Source organism: Hemitrygon akajei, chromosome 10 (assembly GCF_048418815.1).
Source record: "Hemitrygon akajei chromosome 10, sHemAka1.3, whole genome shotgun sequence".
In the NCBI taxonomy this organism is placed as follows: domain Eukaryota; kingdom Metazoa; phylum Chordata; class Chondrichthyes; order Myliobatiformes; family Dasyatidae; genus Hemitrygon; species Hemitrygon akajei.
The window spans coordinates 2,136,628-2,163,026 of NC_133133.1; the positions used below are offsets into that span (position 1 = coordinate 2,136,628).

General features: G+C 41.9%; 1 protein-coding gene across 1 annotated transcript in view; it reads left to right on the forward strand.

Annotated features, from left to right (window-relative positions):
* Nucleotides 1-24,964, forward strand: part of LOC140734149 (transmembrane 9 superfamily member 2-like) — a 78,005-nt gene extending 53,041 nt beyond the window's left edge. The window contains exons 13-17 of the mRNA XM_073057749.1: nucleotides 1,174-1,333; nucleotides 2,643-2,794; nucleotides 4,356-4,467; nucleotides 7,740-7,911; nucleotides 24,039-24,964. Of these exons, the coding sequence (XP_072913850.1) occupies nucleotides 1,174-1,333; nucleotides 2,643-2,794; nucleotides 4,356-4,467; nucleotides 7,740-7,911; nucleotides 24,039-24,106 (664 nt within the window). The 3' untranslated portion in view covers nucleotides 24,107-24,964. The remainder of the gene's footprint in view (nucleotides 1-1,173; nucleotides 1,334-2,642; nucleotides 2,795-4,355; nucleotides 4,468-7,739; nucleotides 7,912-24,038) is intronic.
* Nucleotides 24,965-26,399: the final 1,435 nt, after the last annotated feature.

A 26,399-nucleotide genomic window follows, 5' to 3' on the forward strand; every position in this document is an offset into this window, starting at 1 on the left:
TGTAATGAAAAATCAAAACTGATGCCAGAGCAGTGTACTAATTAGAGCAGTGCTATTACAGCTTGGGACATCAGAGTTTGGAGTTCAATTCTGGCATCCTCTGAAAGGAGTCATGATTTTGGAAGACTTAACTATATTGTAACTATTGCTTGTGTATCCTTTCATGTTCAGTTTAAATTTGTAAGTTTGTAATCCCACTATCTATGTATTAATCTTATGTTGATATTAATAATAATAAAAAGATTGAAAAAGAAAGGAGGCTGTATGTTCTCCATGTGACCATGTGTGTTTCCTTCCACTGAAGGAAGACCAAAGACCTATGGGTTAGTAGGTTAATTGGTCATTGGAATTTGTTACCTCAGGCAGCTGTAGAGGCCAGGTTGTTGGAAGTATTCAAGGCAGAGATTGATAGGTTCTTGATTGAACACGACTTCAAAAGTTATGGGGAGAAGGCTAGGGAATGGGGTTGAGGAGGGGAAAGAAGGATCAGCCATGATTGATTGGCAGAGCAGATTTGATGGGCCAAAAGGCCTAATTCTGTTCTGACATGTTATGGACCTGTGGTTAGACGAAGGTTAAATTGGTCAGTTGCTGGGTGGTGTGGCTCAGTGAGCCAGAAGCGCCTGTATTGCGCTGTATCTCTAGATTGGAAAAAATATATATGAAGCTTCCTTTTCTCTTTGTTGTGCTGTTCTGGTTAAGCAAACATTAAACCTGAGCAAGGTAAGATTTCCTTTCTACCTTGCCTCTTCAGAGTTTGTCATTAATTTTGTGGGATCCTGAATCAATCTGGTTCATTGTATACAAGTGCAAAACGTGTAACTGTGAAGCCTTTGGGTTTTAACCCGTTCAAGTGGGTAATCCTACATTTAAGATTGAGTTACTTTCTCCAAGCAGTAAAGCTGATCAACGCCTTCACTCACCAATCCCCAGCTACCACGACTATCATTCCTGCACCCAGTGTCACTTTGTAAACATAGATTGTGTCAATCTATGTACACAAGCTATCTTATATATTTATATTGTAGTTTTTATTATGTGTTCTCTATCTTGTTTTATTTTTGTGCTGCATGAGATCCAGAGTAACAATTATTCCGTTCTCTTTTACACTTGTGTACCTGAAATGACATTAAACAATCTGTTGATCTTGCGATGCATTATTTTCATTTACAGAATTGTTTTCGTTGATTTCTTTATCACCAACCTCATCCTCTGGGTCGAGGGGTCATCTGCTGCCATTCCTTTCGGCACACTAGTAGCAATCTTGGCGATGTGGTTTGGAATTTCGGTACCATTGACTTTTGTTGGCGCTTATTTTGGATTTAAGAAAAGGGTGAGTTTAATGATAGTTACTCCAAATGTTCTCTGAAATTTAATGTTGAGCCAATGGACAAGCCATGTTTGTGAAAGGAATATATTGAATTAGGAAGGGCAATTGGCCAGAAAATTAAACTCCTTTGTTTAAAACAATAAGCGGAACTGTTACAGAAAACCAACACTAAGGATCCTTCTCATCATTTCTTTTAATTATGGTTTTCCCTGAAATTGGTGATCGACATATCCAAAACAAAGTGATGTAGATTGCAGAAAGCCAGCAAGATACTGACTACAAAGTAAATCCTTTAAATGAGTGCCTGGAGTAGCCATCTGGGTTGTCACATTAGGTGATTGTGTAATTACCCAGCAGAGAATTTTTAATTTCTTGCCTCTAAAGTTCAAGCATTTAAGGGGAGTGACTCCTCGGAATTTGGAGTTGTAATCAAAGTTGGTCAGTGTGCCAGACGGTATTATGGAGGGCTGCATTACTGTAGACCACACAGCCATGTACTACAGGGTGATTCATTCATTCCGCACTTTTCCCCACATCTCCAAGCTGGCAAAGGAATTTTGATGAGAATGGTCAAGTGGGATTTTGTCAGTTGTACTTGTTGCATTTCTAACAAGTAAATGAAATAAAATGCATTTATAAAAGATAAGGGACGATCATGTTCAAAACCCTGTTTAAATCAAGTCTATTTTAACCACACATTGAGGTCTCTAATGAAGTTTGAAGTATTTGCCAGTTTCTGTGCTCAAGGGTTTTATAGTAAATAGGTTTATTATTGTTTCAGTTGTGAGGACCCAGTCCAAAGCTTTGTTCTGCATGACATTCAAACTCCAAATGTAACACGGTATTTTGCAGTCTGTGACTGTTTTCCCTCATACTTAAACAAAAGTACATTGAGGCAAACAAGGGCAAACAACAACAAGAGTACAGATTAAAGTATGAATTTACAGAGTGCAGTACAGGCAGATAATAAGATGCAAGGTCATAAGGTAGGTTGTGAGGTTAAGAATATTTTATCATACTAGAATTCTGTTCAATAATCTTGCTACGTTATGGTAGAAGCTGTCCTTCAGCATGGTGGTACATACTTTCAGGCTCTTGTATCTTCTGGCTGATGTGAGAAGAGAGAATGTCTGGGGAGGGTCAGTCTTTGGTTATGCTGGCTGCTTTACTGAGGCAGCAGGCAGTATAGACAGAGCCCATGGTCGGCTTGGTTGTTTATCTCTTTGCAGGACATCAGACTACTGAACGGGATGATAATAAGTGGTCATATTTTGGATATATGTAATTAATTTGGTGCATATTGCTTTTTCAGCCAATTGATCACCCTGTGCGCACTAATCAGATCCCACGTCAAATTCCAGAACAATCCTTCTTCACAAAACCATTACCGGGGATTGTCATGGGCGGCATCCTGCCCTTCGGGTGCATTTTCATCCAGCTGTTTTTCATTCTCAACAGCATCTGGTGAGTTAAAGTTTTAGTTGTATTAATTTCTGCTTTCAGCCATATATATTTCAGTTTGAGAAGGGCAGATCCATCATTTGGGGTTGGTTCAGCTCATTGTGGGAAGCGGGCTCATCAAGTCCATACTGACCATCAACCTCCCATTTACAGTGGTCTTGTATTAATCCCACAGTTTCTCCCTGTATTCTCATTACCTCACAGATTCTACTGTTCACCTAGGTTCAAACAAATTTATTATCAATGTATGTGTATGTCACTATATACAACCCTGAGATTAGTTTTTTACACACAACCAACCGATGAACAAATGACAGTAAGCTGCAACTACAAAAAAAAGTGATAAATATTGAGAAAGTGAGTTGTAGAGTCTTTGAAAGTGAGTCCATAGGTTGTGGAATCAGTTCAGTCAGTGTTGGGGTTAGTGAAGTTATCCATGCTGGTTCAGAAGCCTCATGGTTGAGGGGTAATAACACACCAGGGGCTAGGTTCCATCGGGCATTTAAACTACAAATCTGCACATGCTTTGGATATTGGAGAAAAATTGAGCATCTGAAGGGAAAGTTCCTGGTTACAGGGAGAATGAGTGAACTCCACAGACGACATAAGTTTGGGAATGAACCCAGCTCTCTGGAGCTGTGAGACAGTGGCTTTACCAGCTGTGCCACTGCTGTCCTACTGCTGTCCTCTGCTGGACCTAATGCTTCCTGTGTTATAGTTGCCTTAGACGTTGTGGCATGAGGGTCTGGTCCATGCAACTGCTGAGGCCACACAGCTTCTCCACCATTGGTCTCACAAATGAGCCAGACTTGCAGTATTTTGCATTACCAATGTTAATTAGGATCTTGTCACCACAAGAAAAATGTTTAAGATGTACATTTGCACTGTTTGTTGGACCCGGAGAGGCCGCTGCAACCAAGTGCTGTGTCATCTTACTGAAAGTTTTAATTTTGTTGATAACATTACACCAGAACTAAGACCGATGCTTTTCATAACATGTTGGAAGAATGAACTGAATTGAATTTAACATTGTGAGTAACAGGTTTACACAAGCATTCATTTAAATGTAAAATGGCAGAATGCAGCCTGCTTAGAAGTTCTACTCCTGTTTGATTTTAAATTTGCAGCGTCTTTTCAGAGAAAGTTAGCGAAACGGCATCAGAATCTTCTAAAAGGTCATTTAATTCCAAGCATTATTTCTTCAAAGACGTTGCTTTATCTCTGAAGACTTTTTGGCAGTTTCTGCCAATGCACGATACTTTACCTGTGTTCCTTGGTTTATTTGAGATTTCCAGTATCAGTAATTACAGTTGTTTTTGTATCCAAGCCATTGTGCCCAGCTGTATTGTTACAAGTCATTAACACAGGAGATTCTATAGATGCTGAAAATCCAGAGTAACACACACAACATGCTGGAGGAGCTCAGCAGATCAGGCAGTGTCTATGTGGGGAAATGAACAGCTGATGTTTCGGGCTGAGACCCTCCAGCAACCTGTGTGTGTATTGTTACAGATGGCTTGTACATCATCCATTTGCTGTAGTAATTGTGTTCATTCTGTTGCAGGTCTCATCAGATGTACTACATGTTTGGTTTCCTATTCCTGGTCTTCATCATTCTCCTCATCACTTGTTCAGAAGCCACCATTCTGCTTTGTTACTTCCACCTTTGTGCAGAGGTTTGTAACTCCCAGCCCCACTGCCATGCCAAATGTTCTCTGATCTGCCTCACTTCCACCTTTGTACCTCCTGGCCCCACTGCCATGCCAAATGTTCTCTGATCTGCCTCACTTCCACCTTTGTGCAGGGGTTTGTACCTCCCGGCCCCACTGCCACGTGGTGCTGCGGTAACTTGCGTGGTAACTCGCTGCTTCACTTCCACCTTTGCGCAGAGGTTTGTAACTCCCAGGTTCACTCCCACCTGGTCCTGCAGAAAGATTATTGCTCCAAATTTCTCTGCTCAAGTTAACAATACCTGTGAATCTGCACCAACAAGTTTAATTATTACTCAACCATACATGAATATTATCAAACGGAACAGTGCTTCTCTAGGCCCAAGGTCTAAAACATATTGCACACAGCATGTAGCACAAATAACGCACGTGGTTGTGATTTCAGAAAAATATGCAGTCACAAAGAGCTCATATATAGCTCAAGTCCCTGAGTAACATGACTGTAGATTTGCATTTTTAATCCTCTAGGTCTGCAGAGAATGTGTGTTGGGTTCATTGTATGTTGAATTTATAGTTTTCTGTCTGAGTAAAATGGTAGGTCATAGTGTGAAGTTTATTTCTGTTATAATCCTGGTGGGAAAGTGGGCTATGAGGAGAGTCTGCTCGGGTTATCCCCTGAGGGAAATGGGCTCACTGAGTGGCTTAAAGATGGCAAATTAGTGGAGGAGGGGAACTTTGAAATTTGATTTTACAAGAAGAAACTTGTACAAAATTGAATTTGTATTAGAGGGCTCTGTGATTCATGAGACAGATTAAACATGCAGATACAGCGAGGAGTTCAGAGGCACCTGATCTGTTGCATTGGGAATGATGTACAAAGAAGTCTTGTTCAGAATTATTTATTTAGAGATTCAATGCAGAATAGGCCCTTCCAGCCCTTCAAACCATGCTGCCCAGCAACCCCGGACAACCCCTATTTAAACGTAACTTAATCATAGGACAATTTACAATGACCAATTAACCTATCCGCTACGTGGGAGGAAACCAGGGGACTCAGAGAAAACCCACGCATTCAACGGGGAGGACGTACACAAAGTCCTGACAGAGGCGCTGGGATTGAAAACCGAAGTCCAAAGCCTCGAGCTGTGATAGCGCCATGCTACCGTGCTGCGGATTTTACAGTCTGCAGTAAGGTCACACTTGCTGCAGTCTCTGCTTTTGTCCATCATGTTCACGAGAGCCTTCTGGTTTTGGAGGCCATTTGATTTGACATCTGAAAGTGCGCAATTGAGCTCCACTCCATAGAGGAGCTCCTTAATAAACACACCATCAATCCTTCTGAGAATCTTTTACTCTAAGATCATCTTTCATAGCAGTAAAGCTGGACCCTCTTCATTGTTAGCACTGTATTCTGGGCCAACGGGCCCGTCCTGTTTTATATTCTTGAAGATGCCTAATATGAGGGGGCATAATTTTAAAGTGATTGGAGGAAAGTATAGAGGGATGTTAGAATTTTTTTTAACACAAGAGTGGTGGGTGGATGGTAGGCCATGCTAAAGCTGGTCTTAGAGGAAGTTACATTAGGGACTCTTGGATAGGCACATGGATGATAGAAGGATGTAGGACTATGCAGAAGGGAAGGGTTAGATTGTCTTGGAGTAGGTTAAAAGATCACATGACCTGTATGATGCTCTACTGTTCGGCATTCCATGTTTTACACAGAAATTACTTTGAGGGGTATGGGAATCTCTCAAACACAATATTGAAGTACAGGATTAGTGATGTCTAATGATGTACTCTGACCCTAAACCCATTTGCACTATTGGTTGCATTGTTGAACCTGATGTGAGATGTAGCCTGTTTTGATTTCTATTTCCTCCCTTGTAATTTAATTCAAAAACATGTTCAGTTGGGGAGCATTGGCAGTTTGCTTTATAATCACTTCAGGCTGCAGAGCAGTTGGTTTACTTTTGTTATAGTAGTCAGTCGAGGAAGCCTGAATAGGATTTACCCGGTAACTTTTTTTTAAAGAATGCATAATGGAATAGTGTAAACTTAAAAACAAAGTCAAGACTCACTACATGATAACTCGGAATTTTTTTAAGAAAGCTTTGCATTAAGTAGTATTTAGAGTAATAGAGAAATAGCTTCTTGGATGATAAACGAGTGAGTTGTTGGATGGAAACAAGTGCATTTGGCCAGAAGTGAAAATATTGAGTAGGTCTACTACTCTGATTGCGTCTGCCATCCGGTGGCTACTGTGGGTAGTGCATGTGTAGTCAATAGACAAATATAGGCAACAAACACAAAATGCTGGTGGAATGCAGCAGGCCCGGCAGCATCTATAGGGAGAAACACTGTCGATGTTTCAGGTCGATACCCTTTGTCAGGACTAACTGAAAGGAAAGACAATAAGAGATTTGAAAGTAGGAGGGGGAGGGGAAAATGTGAAATGATCGGAGAATACCGGAGGGGGTGGGGTGAAGCTAAGAGCCAGAAAGGTGATTGGCAAAAGGGATACAGAGCTGGAGGAGGGAAAGGATCATGGGACAGGAGGCCCTGGGAGAAAGAAAGGGGGAGGGGAGTACCAGAGGGAGATGGAGAACAGGCAGAGTGATGGTCAGAAAGAGAGGAAAAAAAAGGGGGGGAACTAAATATATCATGGATGGGGGAGGAGGGGCATTAACAGAAGTTAGAGAAGTCAATGTTCATGCCATCAGGTTGGAGGCTACTCAGCCAGTATATAAGGTGTTGTTCCTCCAACCTGAGTGTGGCTTCATCTTGATGGTAGAGGAGGCCATGGATAGACATCAGAATGGGAATGGGACGTGGAATTAAAATGTGTGGCCACTGGGAGATCCTGCTTTCTCTGGCGGACAGAGCCAAATACAGGATTAGTTTGACACAATCTGCACTTTCTGCCACTGAACATCACCTTCTCCTGGTCAGTTCTGGACAGTCCCAGTATTCAGTGGGATTGTATCTCCTCAGGCAATATATTCTTTCTTGAGAAATGAGGAAAATAGCCATTGTGAATTGTGCTTTGTAATCGTCATTTTGTTCCAGTTATCTGATTACCGATTACCAACCGAACCTGGCCCCAACCACCATCCTTTTTTTGCTTCCTAACTCTGTCCTATATATTACTGCAGCTTTATGTTGAAAATCTCAATATTTGATCATGCTTATAAGATATCAATTCTAATTTTATAATTCTATACACGATAAATGAACAGTATTTTAGTGTTTCATTACCATGGTATTGTGTTCCTTTGCAGGATTATCACTGGTGGTGGAGGTCATTCCTGACCAGTGGCTTTACAGCTGTTTACTTCTTTATATATGCCGTCCATTACTTCTTCTCCAAGCTTCAAATTTCTGGGGCTGCAAGCACGATTTTATACTTTGGCTACACGCTCATCATGGTCTTGATTTTCTTTCTCTTTACAGGTAAGATGAAGTATGTAGTGATATTTTTCATTTATTGTCATTTGCTTTTTACAAAAATAAACAATGTGCAGGAGCATTAAGCGCTCTTCAGAAATGCAGCCCATGAATGGCATCAGTAATCAGATGTACTGGATTATAATCTCGGGATTACTGCCTGTACCACGTGGCAGTGAGTGTAGGAATAGAATGAGGTGGAGGATAAATGCATGGCTGAGGGATTGGAGCAGGGCACAGGGATTCAGATTCTGGATCGATGGGACCTCTTTTGGGGCAGGCGTGACCTGTACAAAAAGGACAGGTTGCACTTGAATCCCAGGGGGACCAATATCCTGGCAGGGAGATTGACTAAGGTGATTGGGGAGAGTTTAAACTAGAATTGCTGGGGAGTGGGAACTGAATTGAAGAGATGGAGGAAGGGCCTGTTGGCTCACAAATAGAGAAAGCTTGGAGACTGTGTGAGAGGGAGGATAGGCAAGTGATAGAGAAGGTATGCGCTTAGAACGTTGGTTTGAGATGTGTCTGTTTTAATGCAAGAAGCATCATGAACAAAGCGGATCAGCTTAGAGCGTGGATCAGTACTTGGAGTTATGATGTTGTGGCCATTACAGAAACTTGGATGGCTCAGGGGCAGGAATGGTTACTTAGAATGCTAGGCTTTAGATGTTTCAGAAAGGACAGGGAGGGAGGCAAAAGAAGTTGGGGTGTGGCACTGATGATCAGATATAGTGTCACGGCTGCAGAAGAAGAGGAAGTCATGCAGGGATTGTCTACTGAATTTCTGTGGTTGGAAGTTAGAAACAGGAAGGAGTCAATAACAAAACTGGGTGTTTTTTTAATTTACTCGCTCACTCACTCACTCACTCACTCACTCACTCACTCACTCACTCACTCACTCACTCACTCACTCACTCACTCACTCACTCACTCACTCACTCACTCACTCACTCACTCACTCACTCACTCACTCACTCACTCACTCACTCACTCACTCTCACACACACACACACTCACTCACTCTTACAGGGTTGTCGTGCTGGGAGATTTTAATTTCCCAAATATTGAATGGCATCTCCCAAGAGCAAGAGGTTTAGATGGGGTGGAGTTTGTTAGGTGTGTTCAGGAAGGTTTCTTGATACAATATGTAGATAAGCCTACAAGAGGAGAGGCTGTACTTAATCTGGTATTGGGAAATGAACCTGGTCAGGTGTCAGGTCTCTCAGTGGGAGAGCATTTTGGAGATAGTGATCACAATTCTAAGTCCTTTTCCATAGAATTGGAGAGGGATAGGAACAGACTACTTAGGAAGATGTTTAATTGGTGTAAGGGGAAATATGAAGCTATCAAGCAGGAACTTGGAAGCATAAATTGGAAACAAATATTCTCAAGGAAATATATGGCAGAAATGTGGCAAATGTTCTGGGGATATTTGTGTGGTGTTCTGCATAGGTACGTTCCAATGAAACAGGGAAAGGATGGTAAGGTACAGGAACCGTGGTGTACAAAGGCTGTTGTATATCTAGTTGAGAAGGAAAGAAAAGCTTACAAAAGGTTAAAAAAAACTGGGTGATGATGGAGATGTAGAAGGTTATAAGGCTAGCAGGAAGGAGCTTAAGAATGAAATTAGGAGAGCCAGAAGGGACCATTGAGGATGTGACTAAACACATTGATGAAGGTAGAGCAGTAGATGTAGTGTATATGGATTTCAGCAAGGCATTTGATAAGGTACCCCATGCAAGGCTTATTGAGAAAGTAAGGAGGCATGGGATCCAAGGGAACCTTGCTTTGTGGATCCAGATTTGGCTTGCTCACAGAAGGCAAAGCATGTTTTTAGACAGGTCATATTCTGCATGGAGGCCGGTGACCGGTGGTGTGCCTCAAGGATCTGTTCTGGGACATCTTTTCTTTGTGATTTGTATAAGTGACCTGGATGAGGAAGTGGAGAGATGGGTTAGTGAATTTGCTGATGGCACAAAGGTTGAGGGTGTTGTGGATAGCGTGGAGTACTGTCAGGGGTTACAGTGGGACATCGATAAGATGCAAAACTGGGCTGAGAAGTGGCAGGTGGAGTTCAACCCAGATAAGTGTGAGGTGGTTCATTTTGGCAGGTCAGATATGATGGCAGGATATCGTATTAATGGTAAGACTCTTGGCAGTGTGGAGGATCAAAGGGATCTTGGAGTCCGAGTCCATAGGACACTCAAAGCTGCTCTTCAGGTTGACTGTGTGGTTAAGAAGGCATATGGTGCATTGGCCTTCATCAACCAAGGGACTGATTTTGAGAGCCAATAGGTAATGTTACAGCTGTATAGGACCCTGATCAGACCCCACTTAGAGTACAAGGTGTTTGGAAGTACGTACAGAGGAGATGTCGGCTAAGTTTTTTATGTAGAGAGTGGTTAGTGCGTGAAATGGGCTGCCAGCAACGGCGGTGGAGGCAGATGTGATAAGGTCTTTTAAGAAACTCCTGGATAGGTACATGGAGCTTAGAAAAATAGAGGGCTATGGGTAACCCAAGGTAATTTCTAAAGTAAGTACATGTTTGGCACAGCATTGTGGGCCAAAGGGCCTGTAACGTGCTGTGGGTTTTCTATATTTCTATTCACCCTGTGGATATTTTGCTTTCCTCCCACAGTCCAAAGATGTACTGGTTAGTTGGTTAATTGGTGATTGATAATATCTCCTGTGAATATAGGTTCGTGTTAAATAGGTGGGTTGCTGGGTGGCACGGCTTGTTGGGCCAGGAAAGCCTGCTCTGTGCTGTACTTCTTAATAAAATAGGATAAAATAAAAATTTCCTCTTCCCTTGGAAACCTAGGACATACAACTAGACCAGGTGATTTAGCTGCTGTGTAAGTATAGCTAGGCTTTCTCATTCTTCCCTTATGCACTTTTAATAATCCAAAGTGGTGCTGTTCTTGACACAAACAAGAGAAAATTTGCAGATGCTGGAAATCCAAGCAACACATACAAAATGCTGGAGAAACTCAGCAGGCCAGGCAGCATCTATGTAAGAGTGCAGTTGACATTTCAGGATGAGGTCCTTCATCTTACCCACACTGTTCACAATATGCATTAATGATTGGAAGAGAGGACCAAGTGTAGTGTATCTAAGTTTTCTGATGATACTAAGTTGAGTGGAATGCAAATTGTGCAGAAGATATGGAGAGTCTGCAGAGAGATATAGGTAGGTTAAGTGAGTGGGTAAGGGTCTGGCAGATGGAGGTCTATGTTGCTAGTGTGAAGTCATCCTCTTTGGAAGGAAAAAATGAAAGAGCAGATTATTATCTAAATGGTAAAAAATTGTGACATGCTGCTGTGCAGAAAGACTTAGGAGTGTTTGTGCATGAATCACAAAAGGTTGGTTTGCAGGTACAGCAGGCTGTCAAGAAGGCAAATGGAATGTTGGCCTTCATTGCTAGAGGGATTGAATTGAAAAGTAGAGAGGGTATACAGTACAGGGTACTGGTGAGAATGCACCTGGAATACTGTGTGCAGTTCTGGTCTCCTTACTTGAGGAAGGATATACTGGCTTTGGAAGCAGTGCAAAGGAGGTTCAGGTTGATTCCAGAGATGAGGGGATTAGACTAGGAGGAGAGATTGAGATGCTTGATGCTTGATGCTTGATGGAATTCAGAAGAATGAGAGGAGATCTTATAGAAACATAAAATTGTGAAAGGGATAGATAAGAGAGAAGCAGGAAAGTAATTTTAGGACAGAGAGGAGGAGGAACTGCTTTTCCCAGAGAGTGGAGAATCTGTGGAATTTTCTGCCTAATGAAGCAGTATTTACCTCAGTAAATATATTTAAGTCAAAGTCGGAATGAGTTTTACATAGTAGGGGAATTAAGGGTTATGGAGAAAAGGCAGGTTGGTGAAGATTAGTCCATGGCCAGATCAGCCATAATCTTATTGAATGGTGGAGCAGGCTTAACGGGCCAGATGGCCTACTCTTGCCCCTATTTCTTGCGTTCTTAGTACTTCATGAAATCATTAACCTAGACATCAGAGGGTGATATCCTTCACTGTATTCAGCAGTCTTAAAGTTAGTGGCAACAGTCAGATTTTTATTGGCTTAGATTTCCAGCCAACAAATACACAACTGTTCCAAAGTCAACTGTTGAATCAATTCCATCAAGCTTGGCATTTGATTAAATGGTTATCTTTCAAATTAAGAAGTGAGGTTGAAGTGACTGATCCTGAAATAGCATTCAGTGTGTAATAGGACAATTATAATTAGGCTCTGACACTGACACTACTGTGTTTTTTGAAAGTCTTAATAAAGCACTCAGTTAAATAGAGACTCAGAGAGACAACTTTGAGACAGAAACATGCACATGCTCCAAACTTAACATCATTAATCTTTATGAAAAGAAATGGTGTGATAATTTACATCAGGCTTGAGCATTTCACTTCTGAAGGGGCTAATTGTTTCTCCCCCTCAGTGGTGTGCAGGTTTGTAATTGTCGACACGGCTGCATTGGGAGCCTGTTTTACACTTTGCTATGCATTTTTCCACATAAGCCATTTGTTTCCTTGCATCTGTGCTAACCCTCTGAGTGGTCTTATGTTCATTCCCCCACCTGTTCTTTCTCATAAGATATTGGAGCAGAACCAGGCCATTTGGCCCATCAAGTCTGCTCTGCTATTCCATCACAATGGGGTTATTATTCCTTTTGGCCCCATTCTTCTGTCGTCTTCCTGTAGCCTTTGATACCTTACTAGTCAAGAAGCTATCAACCTCAGCTTTAAATATATTCAATTACTTGCCCTTCACAGCTGTCTGGCAATAAATTCCAAAGATTCACCACCCTCTGCTAAAGAAATTCCTCCTCATCTCTGCTGTAAAGGGACTTCTGCTCCCTCTGCTCCTGGACTTGCCCACTATAGGAAACATACACTCTATCAAGGCTTTTCAGTATTTGATAAGTTTCGATGAGAACCTCCTACAGAGGTGATGAGAGTGTGCAACAAGCTGCCTGCACAAGTAGTGCATGTGAGCTCGATTTCAATGTTTAAGCGAAGATTGGATAGGTGCATTGATGTTTGGGCTTTGGAGAGCTATGGCTGTGGTGCAGGTTGATGGGACTAGGTAGTTTAAAAGATTTCAGTATGGGCTAAAAGGCCTGTTTCTGTGCTGTACTTTTCTATGACATTCATTTTAAACTCCAATGAGTATAGGCCCAGATCCATCAAACAATTCTCATATGTTAACCCTTACATTCCCAGGATAATTTTGTGAACCTCCTGGAGCCTCCAATGTGAGCCCAAAACTACTCAGAATACTCCCAAGTGCATTCTGACTGATACTTTATAAAACCTCAGTTCCTCATTACTCTCCACCTGTTCCATGGTAATTTACAGTTGGGCAGTTACCCTGCTGGAGGACACTGGAGCCCAAATGGTTGCAGGGCCATTGAGAGAACAACACTGGGTTTGAGCATGGGTTTCTGGAACAGTGTATCAACTTCACTAGCCATTTTGTGCTGATCTTTTAGAAAACTAGGTGAAAGAAGAGGAAGGCACATTTCTCTTGAGCCCATACTGATGTTTACCAGGAACATGTCTGATCTGATAGTTGATTCTGCTTTTATGGCCAGTTTGTATGACTGTAGATTTCTCCTAAACTTCAACAATCTATTTACCTCAAAGATAATTTGCACTACTTATTTAATTTATATATATTTATTGTAATTTATAGTTTATTTTATTAAGTATTACAGAGTACTGCTGCCACAAAAAAACAAATTTCACGATGTATGCTGTTGATATTAAACCTGATGCTGATTGTGATTCTGAATGGGTGAGGCTCTTGGTTCTTGCAGTAGCTGTTGGTCTCCTGATTATTTACTATAATCTGTCTCTTCGACCAGCTCTTTCTGAGTGCTAACATTTCATGGTGTTGTAGATGTGATGCCTTTATCTACATGATTGGCATAAATTGTAAATAGCTTGAGTTCAGCGCTGAACCTTGTGATACTTCACAAACTATTCTTTGCTAAACTGAAGAGGGCTGCTGTGTCTGTTCTGTTGTATTTGTTTCCTTCAGTTTTTGTGTAGGGATTGACAAGCTTTTCTTTCACATCCTTTTCGAAATCTAATTGCAGTCAGCTTCTTGTCTCCCCTTTTACTTCGAAGTAGTGATTGGTGAGATGAGGGACTCTTATTGGTCAGAGTTAACAGTGAATATTGCATCCTAGCTGTCTAGATATGCAAGCCAGCGCAGTACGATATGGAGAACAAGCTGTTGCCTGTGTAGCAAGCTCTCCCTCTCCACACATCTAATAAACACGGCAGAGATTGATACAGTTTGGTACCAGCAGCATTGCAGGAGTTGCCATTCAGCATTGAACTCAATGTAAGACTGCCTTAGGGACTCCAGCTGCAGATTCCCTTTGGGTTTACTCCCAAAACCTTCCCCATAAGCAGGTATAGCTGCAAGGCAGCGGAGATTTCAGATCAGAGTTTTCTTCTCTGCCAACACTCTTAAGTTTTAAGAATAAATTGGATAGATAGATGGAGGGGAGAGGTCTGGAGGGTTATGAACTGAGTGCAGGTCAATGGGACTAGTGGAATAAAGTTTTGGCGCAGACTAGAAGGGCCAAATGGCCTGTTTCCTGTGCTGTAGTGCTCTGTGGTTCTATCTAAAGTAACTGCATTCAAGATTACAGCACTGCCTCAGTTTCAGTGTTGCAACTTGGATTGTAGGCTACAGTTTTCAAGCAGGTCATTGACCCCAAAGCCTGTTGAGAAAGTTCTGTGTGCACTGCTTTTTGTGCCAAGGCTTGAGGTGAACTGGGTGATGCTAAACCTTTCTGCAGAAGTTGCTGTGCAGTGCTTTAAGTGATGTCTTGTTCCAAAAGTGACCAGTGCGTGACTGCGTGGAATGGGCTGCCGGCAACAGCAACAGTGGTGGAGGTGGATATGATAGGTACATGGAGTTTAGAAAAATTTAGAATTTAGAAGTAAGCCTAGCAATTATGGACCTGTCAGTTTGACATCAGTGGTGGGTAAATTAATGGAAAGTATTCTTAGAGGTAGTATTTATAATTATCTGGATAAACAGGATCTGATTAGGAGTAGCCAGCATGGATTTGTGCGTGGAAGGTCATGTTTGACAAACGTTATTGAATTTTTTGAAGAAGTTACGAGGAATGTTGACGAGGGTAAGGCAGTGGATGTAGTCTATATGGACTTCAGCAAGGCCTTTGACAAAGTTCCACATGGAAGGTTAGTTAAGAAGGTTCAGTCGTTAGGTATTAATGCTGGAATAATAAAATGGATTCAACAGTGGCTAGATGGGAGATGCCAGAGAGTAGTGGTGGATAATTGTTTATTGGGATGGAGGCCGGTGACTAGCGGGGTGCCTCAGGGATCTGTTTTGGGCCCAATGTTGTTTGTAATATACATAAATGATCTGGATGATTTGGTGGTAAATTGGATTAGTAAGTATGCCGATGATACTAAGGTAGGAGGTGTTGTGGATAATGAGGTGGGTTTTCAAAGCTTGCAGGGAGATTTATGCTGGTTAGAAGAATGGGCTGAACGTTGGCAGATGGAGTTTAATGCTGAGAAGTGTGAGGTTCTACATTTTGGCAGGAATAATCCAAATAGAACATACAGGGTAAATGGTAGGACATTGAGGAATGCAGTGGAACAGAGAGATCTAGGAATAACAGTGCATAGTTCCCTGTAGGTGGAGTCTCATGTAGATAGGGTGGTGAAGAAGGCTTTTGGAACGCTGGCCTTTATAAGTCAGAGCATTGAGTACAGAAGTTGGGATGTAATGTTAAAATTGTACAAGGCATTGGTAAGGCCAAATTTGGAATATTGTGTACATTTCTGGTCACTGAATTATAGGAAAGAAATCAATAAATTAGAGAGAGTGCAGAGACGATTTACTAGGATGTTACCTGGGTTTCAGCACTCAAGTTACAGAGAAAGGTTGAACAAGTTAGGTCTCTATTCATTGGAGCGTAGAAGGTTGAGGGGGGGATTTGATTGAGGTATTTAAAATTTTGAGAGGGATAGATAGAGTTGACGTGAATAGGCTGTTTCCATTGAGCGTAGGGGAGATTCAAACGAGAGGACATGATTTGAGAGTTAGGGGGCAAAAGTTTAAGGGAAATATGAGGGGGTATTTCTTTACTCAGAGAGTGATAGCTGTGTGGAATGAGCTTCCTGTAGAAGTAGTAGAGGCCAGTTCAGTTGTGTCATTTAAGGTAAAATTGGATAGGTATATGGACAGGAAAGGAGTGGAGGGTTATGGGCTGAGTGCGGGTAGGTGGGACTAGGTGAGATTAAGAGTTCGGCACGGACTTGGAGGGCCGAGATGGCCTGTTTCCGTGCTGTGATTGTTATATGATTGTTATAAATAGAGGGCTATGGGTAAACCTAGGTAATTTCTAAGGTAAGGGCATATTCGGCACAATTTTGTGTGCCAAAGGGCCTGTATTGTGCTGTAGGTTTTCTATGTTTCTGAATTCTATAAATTACAATAAGAAATATATATATATATTTTGCAAAAATAGTGAGCTAGTGTTCATAATGAGGACTGTTTAGAAATCTAATGGTGGAGGGGAGGAGGCTGTTCCTGAGACATTGACTGTGTGTCTTCAGGCTCCTGTACCTTCTGATGGTAGCAATGAGAAGAGGGTATGTCCCAGGTGATGGATACTACTCTCTTGAGGCTTTGCTGTTTGAAGATGCCCTCTATGGTGGGGAGGCCTGTACACACAATGGAGCTGGCTGAGTTTACAACCCTCTGAGACTTTTTGCTTAACTGTGCAGTGGTCCCTCCATACCAGACAGTGATGCAACCAGTTAAAATGCTCTCCACCGTATATCTGTAGAAATTTCTAGACTTTGGTGACTTGTGACTTGTAAGCTTGGAGATGACTTAAGTATACGTCAGGTAGGAGAGAAAATGTTATTCATCCCAGGAAGTGGGGTCTTCCAGCAAGTAAATAGGTTGTGTGTGCTGTTAACCCTGTGGTACACAGGTAGATAAAAACATCGAGCACCCTGAGGGTTAGCAGAATGAGAAAGTAACTCAGCAGACACGGCTGCATTTTCCTTTGTCTATTTAATAAGTGCCTATTACGGTATGAGCGACTTCAAAGGCTTTAGATCTGAAAATTTGCATTTTATTTTGAAACTTCAGTGAGTGATGCTAATACATTTTAGTCACCAACAAGGATAATAGGTGCTTCTAAATTCCTGGTTACCGCTGTTATGGCAACTTAGCAACTTCAAATGATAGCAGATTGATTTAAAAATCATTATTTAGAAATGAAAGGTTTTATATGCAGATAAGGAAATGAAGTGGTATCCATATAGACATTCATCAGAAAACTAGGGAAAATGGTTAAATAGAGTTCATTTTCCAAATACTTTTTGTTTACAACAATGAAAATTTCATGAATTTGTTGTCATTTCTGAAAGCTGGTGGGAATTTAAATCAGACGTAGAGGAACAGATTGCTTGCCTTAGTTTTTGAAGGCTGTTGTGAAGTGAAAACAAATTTCTACAGATTGGTCTAAATTTATTACAATTATTGAACACAAAATAATTGATTGCATAACTGCTCATCCCCTTCAAGTCAGTATTTAGTAAATGCACCTTTGATAGCAATTACAGCCTCGAGTCAGTGGATAGGTCTCTGTCAGCTTTGCACATCTGGACACTGCAATTTTTCCCCATTCTTTACAAAACTGTTCAAGCCCTGTCAAATTACATGAATAGCCCTTTTCAAGTCCAGCTACAATTTCTCAATTGGATTGAGGTCTGGACTTAGAAATGGCTTAAAAACAACAAAGTTAATGTCATGGAGCCAAGTCAATGTTGCTTTGGCTTTATGCTTGGTGTCATTGTCTTGCTGGAAAACAAATCTTCTCCGAAGTTGCAGTTCTTTTGCAGTCTGCATCAGGTTTTCCTCCAGGATTTCCCTGCTTTTTGTACATTCATTTCACCCTCTGCTTTCCAAGCCTTCCAGTGCCTGCTTCAATGAAACATCTCCAGAGCATGATGTGCAGTGTGGCCTACACCAAACATTGCAATTAGTCTGATGGCCAAGAAGCTCAATTTTGATTTCATCAGGCCATAGAACCTTCTTCTAGCTGACTTCAGAGTCTCCCACATGCCTTCTGGCAAACTCTAGCTGAGATTTCATCTGAGTTTCTTTTCCAGCAGTGGCTTTCTCTTTGCCATACTCCCATAAAGATGCAGATGGTGAAGCAACGGGGCATCATTTGTTGTATGCACAGTCTCTCCCATCTCATCCACTGTAGCTTGTAATTCCTCCAGAGTTGTCATAGGTCTTTTGATGGCTTCCTTCACTAGTTCCCTTCTTGCAAAGTCACTCAGTTTTTGAGGACGACCTTCTCCAGGCAGACTTACAGCTGCGCCATATTCTTTCCATTTCTTGATGATTGATTTAACGGTACTCCAGGGGATATTCAGTGACTTGGAAATTTTCTTGTATCCAACTCCTGACTTGTGCTTTTCAATAACCTTTTCGTGGAATTGCTTGGAGTGTTCTTTTGTTTTCATGGTGTAGTTTTTGCCAGGATACTGACTCACCAGCAGTTGGACCTTCCAGATACAGGTATATTTTCACTATAGATACAGGCTCCACATGGCAGGCTTATTCAGAGAGTCAGAAGGCATGGGATCCAGGTAGATTCAGAATTGACTTGCTTGCACAAAGCAGAGGGTAGCGGTGGAGGGAGTATATTTGGATTGTGACTAGTGGTGTCCCACAAGGATTGGTTCTGGGACCTCTACTTTTTGTGATTTTTTTTATTAATGACCTGGATGTGGGGATAGAAGGGTGGGTTGGCAAGTTTGCAGACGACACAAAGATTGGTGGTGTTGTGGATAGTGTTGAAGATTGTCGAAGATTGCAGAGAGACATTGATAGGATGCAGAAGTGGGCTGAGAAGTGGCAGATGGAGTTCAATCCGGAGAAGTGTGAGGTGGTACACTTTGAAGGACCAACTCCAAGGCAGAGTACAAAGTAAATGGCAGGATACTTGGTAGTGTGGAGGAGCAGAGGGATCTGGGGGTACATGTCCACAGATCCCTGAAAGTTGCCTCACATGTAGATAGAGTAATTAAGAAAGCTTATGGGGTGTTAGCTCTTATAAGTCGAGGGATAGAGTTTAAGCGTCATGAGGTAATGATGCAGCTCTATAAAACACTGGTTAGGCTACACTTGGAGAACTGTGTCTAGTTCTGGTCGCCTCACTATACGAAGGATGTGGAAGCATTTGAAAGGGTACAGAGGAGATTTACCAGGATGCTGCCTGGTTTAGAGAGTATGGATTATGATCAGAGATTAAGGGAGCTAGGGCTTTACTCTTTGGAGAGAAGGAGGATGAGAGGAGACGTGATAGAGGTATACAAGATATTAAGAGGAATAGATAGTGCACAGCCAGCGCCTCTTTCCCATGGCACCACTGCTCAATACAAGAGGACATGGCTCTAAGCTAAGGGGTGGGAAGTTCAAGGGGGATATTAGAGGAAGGATTTTTACTCAGAGAGTGGTTGGTGCGTGGAATGCACTGCCTGAATCAGTGGTGGAGGCAGATACATTAGTGAAATTTAAGAGACTACTAGACAGGTATATAGAGGAATTTAAGGTGGGGGGATATATGGGAGGCAGGGTTTAAGTGTCGGCACAACATTGTGGGCCGAAGGGCCTGTACTGTGCTGTACTGTTCTATGTTCTGCAATCAATTGAAACACCTTGACTGCACACAGGTGATCTCTATTTAACTAATTACGTGACTTCTAAAACCAGTTGGCTGCACCAGTGATGATTTGGTGTGTCATATTAAAGGGGGTGAATACTTATGTGATCAATTATTTTGTTTTATATTTAATTAATTTAGATCACTATAGAAATTTGTTTTCACTTTGACACAGTCTTTTTCTTTTGATCAGGGTCAGGAAAAAAATGGGGTGGTGAGTACTTTTTAATAGGCACTGTATCTGGGTCACTGGTTTGAAATGTGTCCAGTTTTACCATGGCAGTTGGAGAAATTCAGTTCAGTTAATTATATGGTATGAAATTTGAGGACTTTCGTAGGATGGGTCAACTATGGATGTTGCATCTGAGCTGCGTATGCGAACCACTGTGCAAGCCCGGGCAGTACAATATGGAGAATAAGTTATTGCTGCCCTCTCCATGCAGCTGATAAATCCAAAGCACCTCTGTACCAGAAACTCTGCACTCTCAGCATTGCTGTCAAGGGAAAGGATCACCCTGCTATATGGGTGGAGTGTGAAAATAATTTTCACACAGTACCTGGCCTGTGTCTGGCATGCAATACCTTCCCAGGCGGCTGAGACAGATTTAGTTAAGGCTTTGAGGAAAGTAGATTATTGCTTGAAGGGGTAATATATTGCATGCAAATAGGGAATTGCAGGAGAGTGACTGACTTCATTGGTCAGCACAGAGAGTGTGGTTTGTTTCACATATACCAGTAAGGACTCTTCAGCCCACAACGTTGTGCTGACCCTTTAACCTATTCCAAGATCAATCTAACCTTCTTGATGAAGGGTCTCAGTCTGAAGTGTTGATTTCCTCCAGCATTGTGTGTGTGTGTGTGTTGCTCTGGATTTCAAGTATCTGCTGAATCTCTTGTGTTCAGTCTAACCCTTCCCTCCTGTATGGCCCTCCATTTTTCTTTTCTGTTTTCTGTTTGTTTTCGTTTTAAATTGGAAATTTGCCTCTGCAAAAATCTGGGAATGCAGTAAAACTGGCTGGAAGTTAGATAGATTGCTGCTTTCATCAGCACAGAAACTCTGTCCCAGTTTGCCCTTTACGATGTTGGAGGAACTCTCGGATGATTGGCAACTGTGTGTGTGTGTGTGTGTGTGTGTGTGTGTGTGTGTGTGTGTGTGTGTGTGTGTGTGTGTGTGTGTGTGTGTGTGTGTGTGTGTGTGTGTGTGTGTGTGTGTGTGTGTGTGTGTGTGTGTGTGTGTGTGTGTGTGTGTGTGTGTGTGTGTGTGTGTGTGTGTGTGTGTGTGTGTGTGTGTGTGTGTGTGTGTGTGTGTGTGTGTGTGTGTGTGTGTGTGTGTGTACGTGTACACACACACCACAGTACAGAGCTCAGCTTCAGTCTTTCAGTGCAGTTCGGAGTGCAACACTCCCTCAGTTTATCTGTTTGACTCTTGAAATTGAACACACAGCTTTTAGATTTCTTACTCAAACCTCACAACAGGAACCTTCGTACATGAGGAGATCTGAAAAGAAATTAATTCAAGAAATTAATTAAAACTAATTCAACTTTAGCAAAATGTTTTCATCCACTGTGGAGGCAGCAAAAGGCCATGTAAGCAAAGTGCCAAAGTTCAAAATAATTTTAATATCAAAGTATATTTACAGTACTGTGCAAAAGTCTTAGGCATATGTATTTATATAGTAAAGGTGCTTAAAACTTTTTCATAGTACAGTATTTGTCCATATGGAATGGAAAGTGAGTTCGTAAATCTGGTGGGAGCAAACGATGTTAGAACATAGAACATAGAAAACCCACAACACAATACAGGCCCTTCAGCCCACAAAGTTGTGCCGAACATGTCCCTGCCTTAGAAATTACTCGGCTTACCCATAGCCCTCTATTTTTCTAAGCTTCATGTACCTATCCAAAAGTCTCTTAAAAGACCCTATCGTATCTGCCTCCACCACCTTTGCCCATTCCATGCACTCAGCACCCTCTGCGTTTTTAAAAAAAAAACAAAACAAAAAAAAAAAAAACAACAACTTACTCCTGACATCTCTGTACCTACTTCCAAGCACCTTAAAACTATGCCCTCTCGTACTAGCCATTTCAGCCCTGGGAAAAAGCCTCTGACTATCCACACTATCAATACCTCTCATCATCTTATACACCTATATCAGGTCACCTCTCATCCTTCGTCACTCCAAGGAGAAAAGGCTGAGTTCACTCAACCTATTCTCATAAGGTACGTTCCCTAATCCAGACAACATCCTTGTATATTTCCTCTGCACCGTTTCTATGGCTTCCACATCCTTCCTGTAGTGAAGCAACCAGAACTGAGCACAGTACTCCAAGTGGGGTCTGACCAGGGTCCTATATAGCTGCAACATTACCTCTCGGCTCCTAAATTCAGTTCCACGATTGATGTAGGCCAATACACCATATGCCTTCTTAACCACAGAGTCAACCTGCGCAGCTGCTTTGAGCATCCTATGGACTTGGACCTCAAGATCCCTCTGATCCTCCGCACTGCCAGGAGTTTTACCATTAATACTAAATTCTGCCATCATATTTGACCTACCAAAATGAACCACTTCACTCTTATCTGAGTTGAACTCCATCTGCCACTTCTCAGCCCAGTTTTGCATCCTATCAGTGTCCCACTGTAACCTCTAACAGCCCTCCACACTATCCACAACACTTCCAACCTTTGTGTCATCAGCAAATTTACTAACCCATCCCTCCACTTCCTCATCCAGGTCATTTATAAAAATCACGAAGAGTAAGGGTCCCAGAACAGATCCCTGAGGCACTTCACTGGTGACCGACTTCCATGCAGAATATGACCCGTCTACAACCACTCTGCCTTCTGTAGCAGATCTGGATCCACAAAGCAATGTCCCCTTGGATCCCATGCCTCCTTACTTTCTTAATAAGCCTTGCATGGGGTACCTTATCAAATGCCTTGCTGAAATCCATATACACTATATCTACTGCTCTTCCTTCATCAATGTGTTTAGTCACATCCTCAAAATGTTCAATCGGGCTCGTAAGGCACGACCTGCCTTTGACAAAGCCATGCTGACTATTCCTAATCATATTATACCTCTCCAAATGTTCATAAATCTTGCCTCTCAGGATCTTCTCCATAAACTTACCAACCACTAAGGTAAGACTCACTGGTCTATAATTTCCTGGGTTATCTCTACTCCCTTTCTTGAATAAAGGAACAACATTCACAACCCTCCAACCCTCCGAAACCACTCCTGTCCTTATTGATGATGCAAATATCATCGCTAGAGGCTCAGCATTCTCCTCCCTCGCCTCCCACAGTAGCCTGGGGTACATCTCATCCAGTCCCGGTGACTCACCTGACTTGATCTTGGGAATGGCAATGGTGGAGTGCGTTGGAAGGTGTGTGGGACAGGGGTGGGGGTGATGCAGATACAGACCTGAGACACCAGGCAAGGTCATTTGATTCCAAACAATTAATTTATTGATCAATGCAGAATGTCTTTCTGGTGCTTTCTGCTCCCTCCCCTCACCCTTTCCTTTTTCCCAACCATGATTGTCCTCTGCCTGCCCCTTCCCACTCTCAGTCCACAGTCGAGATCTTTATCAGAATCATCACTCACATATGTCATGAATTTATTTTTGTAGCAGTACAGTGTAATACATAAAACTGTACAGTTTTACAGTGCAACACAGTACTGTGCAAAGGTTTTAAGCATCCTAGCTATATATATGTGCCTAAGACTTTTGCACAGTTCTCTATGTCACCACATACAACCTTGAGACTCATTTTCTTGCAGGCATTCACAGGAAATGCAAGAGACACAATAGAATCAATGAAAGACAGCTCACAACAAGATGGACAAACAACCAGTGTGCAAAAAAAAACAGCAAACTGCAAATACAGAGAAAGTATTTTTATTCTTTGTTTATAATAAATAATATCAAGAATATGAGATGAAGAGTTGTTGAAAGTGAGTCCAGAGGTTGTGGGAACAGTTCAGTGATGAAATGAGTGAAGTTGAGTGACGTTATCTTCCTCTGGTTCAATAGCCTGATGGTTGAGGGGTAATAACTGAACATTAAAGGAGGATCAAAGAAAACATATGCAACATTTTTTAAAACAATTGTGCATTATTTTCCCTTGTCAATAGGATGTATGTTTATTCCAAGCCAGTCACAAGCATGTACCAAAAATACAGAAAGGGGCCTGTTATCATCATGTTGCAGAACAGATACAGGCCCCTGTGGCCCAAAGAGTCTATTGCTCAATTTGACATCTCTGTTACAGCTATTAACTGGAGATATTGATCAAATGGTTTTTAATGTCTGCAATGCTGTAATATGTTACTGACATTTACTTGCCCCTCTCTGTGTTTTCTTTGTTTAGGTACTGTTGGATTTTTCGCTTGTTTCTGGTTTGTCAACAAGATCTATAGTGTTGTGAAGGTGGATTAATAATGGCCTCCACACATATGATGTGTATTTTCTTTAACTTTTGCATTTAAAATATTTATCAATAGCTTCAATCCTGGACACTTTCTAAGCATCGTTCACTTCTAATTGTGAAGCTAGAATAATTGCAACAATAAAAACTAGTTTAGTCGATTGTCTCACATTTTTGCAATCATGTGATAATGATTAGAGTGACAGGTCGAGGAAGGCTTCCTTGGCTGTTAACTCCGTGTTCAGATGTCCCTTTTACTGCATAGTTTCCTCTTTCCAATTTGATTTGTAGTGCATGCTTTCTGATCCTTTGCCAATGGTTGGGACTGTCATGCCCAGTAAGACAGCACTTGGATATCTGGGAACCCTCAGGAGCGCCACACTGCACCATTGTTGCTGGATTTCCAAGGCACACTTTCTCTTTGATAGCTTGGGGTTGTGAAGCACTTTTGCTCTGGCAGTTCCAAACACGTTGGTCATTGTGCTCCTGTGTTTTTACTTCCACTGTTTGTGCTCAAATAATAACTGAATAATTTTACTGAAAGTGGATTCTGAAGTGCTACATTAAAACAATTGCAATAAGATCAAACCATTGTATATAGACAGCTCATTCACCTTTGTAATGTAAATATATGGAACTGTGTTAACCCATTCCTTCCCCAGTCCGGTCGTTTTTCCCACTTCCCAAAAGCAGCAAGGATTTAATCTTTTATTGTTTACTGTGATATTTTGTAAATATTCCCATCAACTTGAATCAAGGGTTGTGTTTTGGTGCTAGAGCAGCACAGATTGGTGGCTTTATCTATCCGCAGTGCCTGATGTCTCCAATATTTACCGATATCTCTTCAATAAACTTGAGATCAATCACTTTTTACTTGTGCAGACTTCTTACATTTTAACATTTACTTTAATTGTTTAGATAATGTATATTGTCTTGTAGATATAATCAGAATTTAGCTTAGACTATAAGACAATGGAGCAGAATTAGGTCATTACATAAGACCATAAGATGTAGGAGCAGAAGTAGGCCATTTGGCCCATCGAGTCTGCTCTGTCATTCAATCAAGGGCTCCAGTTCTTCCAGTCATCGCCACTTCTCCCCAAACGCTTTGACGCCCTGGTTAATCAAGAACCTATCCATCTCTGCCTTAAATACACCCAGTAGGAACATAGAAAACCTACAGCACAATACAGGCCCTTCGGCCCACAAAGTTGTGCTGAACATGTCCCTACCTTAGAAATTACTAGGCTTACCTATAGCCCTCTATTTTTCTAAGCTCCATGTACCTATCTAAAAGCCTCATAAAAGACCCTATCGTATCTGCCTCCACCATCGTTGCTGGCGGCCCATTCCACGCACTCACCACTCTCTGAGTAAAAAACTTACCCCTGACATCTTCCCTGTACCTACTCTCCAGTACCTTAAACTTGTGTCCTCTTGTAGCAACCATTTCAGCCCTGGGAAAAGGCCTCTGACTATCCACATGATCAATGCCTCTCATCATCTTACCCACCTCTATCAGGTCACCTCTCATCCTCCTTCGCTCCAAGGAGAAAAGGCCGAGTTCACTCAGTCTATTCACATAAGGCATGCTCCCCAATCCAGGTAACATCCTTGACTTGGATGACTTGGCCTCCACAGCTGTTCGTGGCAACAAATTCCACAGATTTACCTCCCTCTGACTAAAGTAATTTCACCGCATCTCTGTAACTTTGCCATATTTAATCTGTTCAGGCCTTTTAACGTTTGGAATGTTTCTGAGAGTCCCCTTCATTCATTGAACTCCGGGGAATACAGCCCAAGAGCTGCCAGATGTTCCTCATACGGTAACCCTTTCTTTCCTGGAATCATTCTTGTGAATCTTCTCTGAACCGTCTCCAATGTCAGTATATCCTTTCTAAAATAAGCAGCCCAAAACTGCACACAATACTCCAAGTGTGGTCTCATGAGTGCCTTATAGAGCCTCAACATCACATCCCTGCTCTTATATTCTATACCTCTAGAAATGAATGCCTCTGTTTTGAGGCTGCGTCCTCAGGTCCTGGACTCTACTGCCATAGGAAACATTGTTTAGCTTCTAGAGATGCCAACTTTTATGTTACATCAACATACAAAATGCTGGAGGAACTCAGCAAGTCAGGCAGTATCTATGGAGAAGAATAAGCAGTTGATGTTTCAGGCCAAGACTGTAAGGGGCTTCTGAACCCTGCCTTCCCAGTCCTGATGAGGGGCTTCAGCCCAAAATGCTGATTGCATATTTCCCTCCATAGATGCTGTCTGACCTGCAGAGTTCCACCAACATTT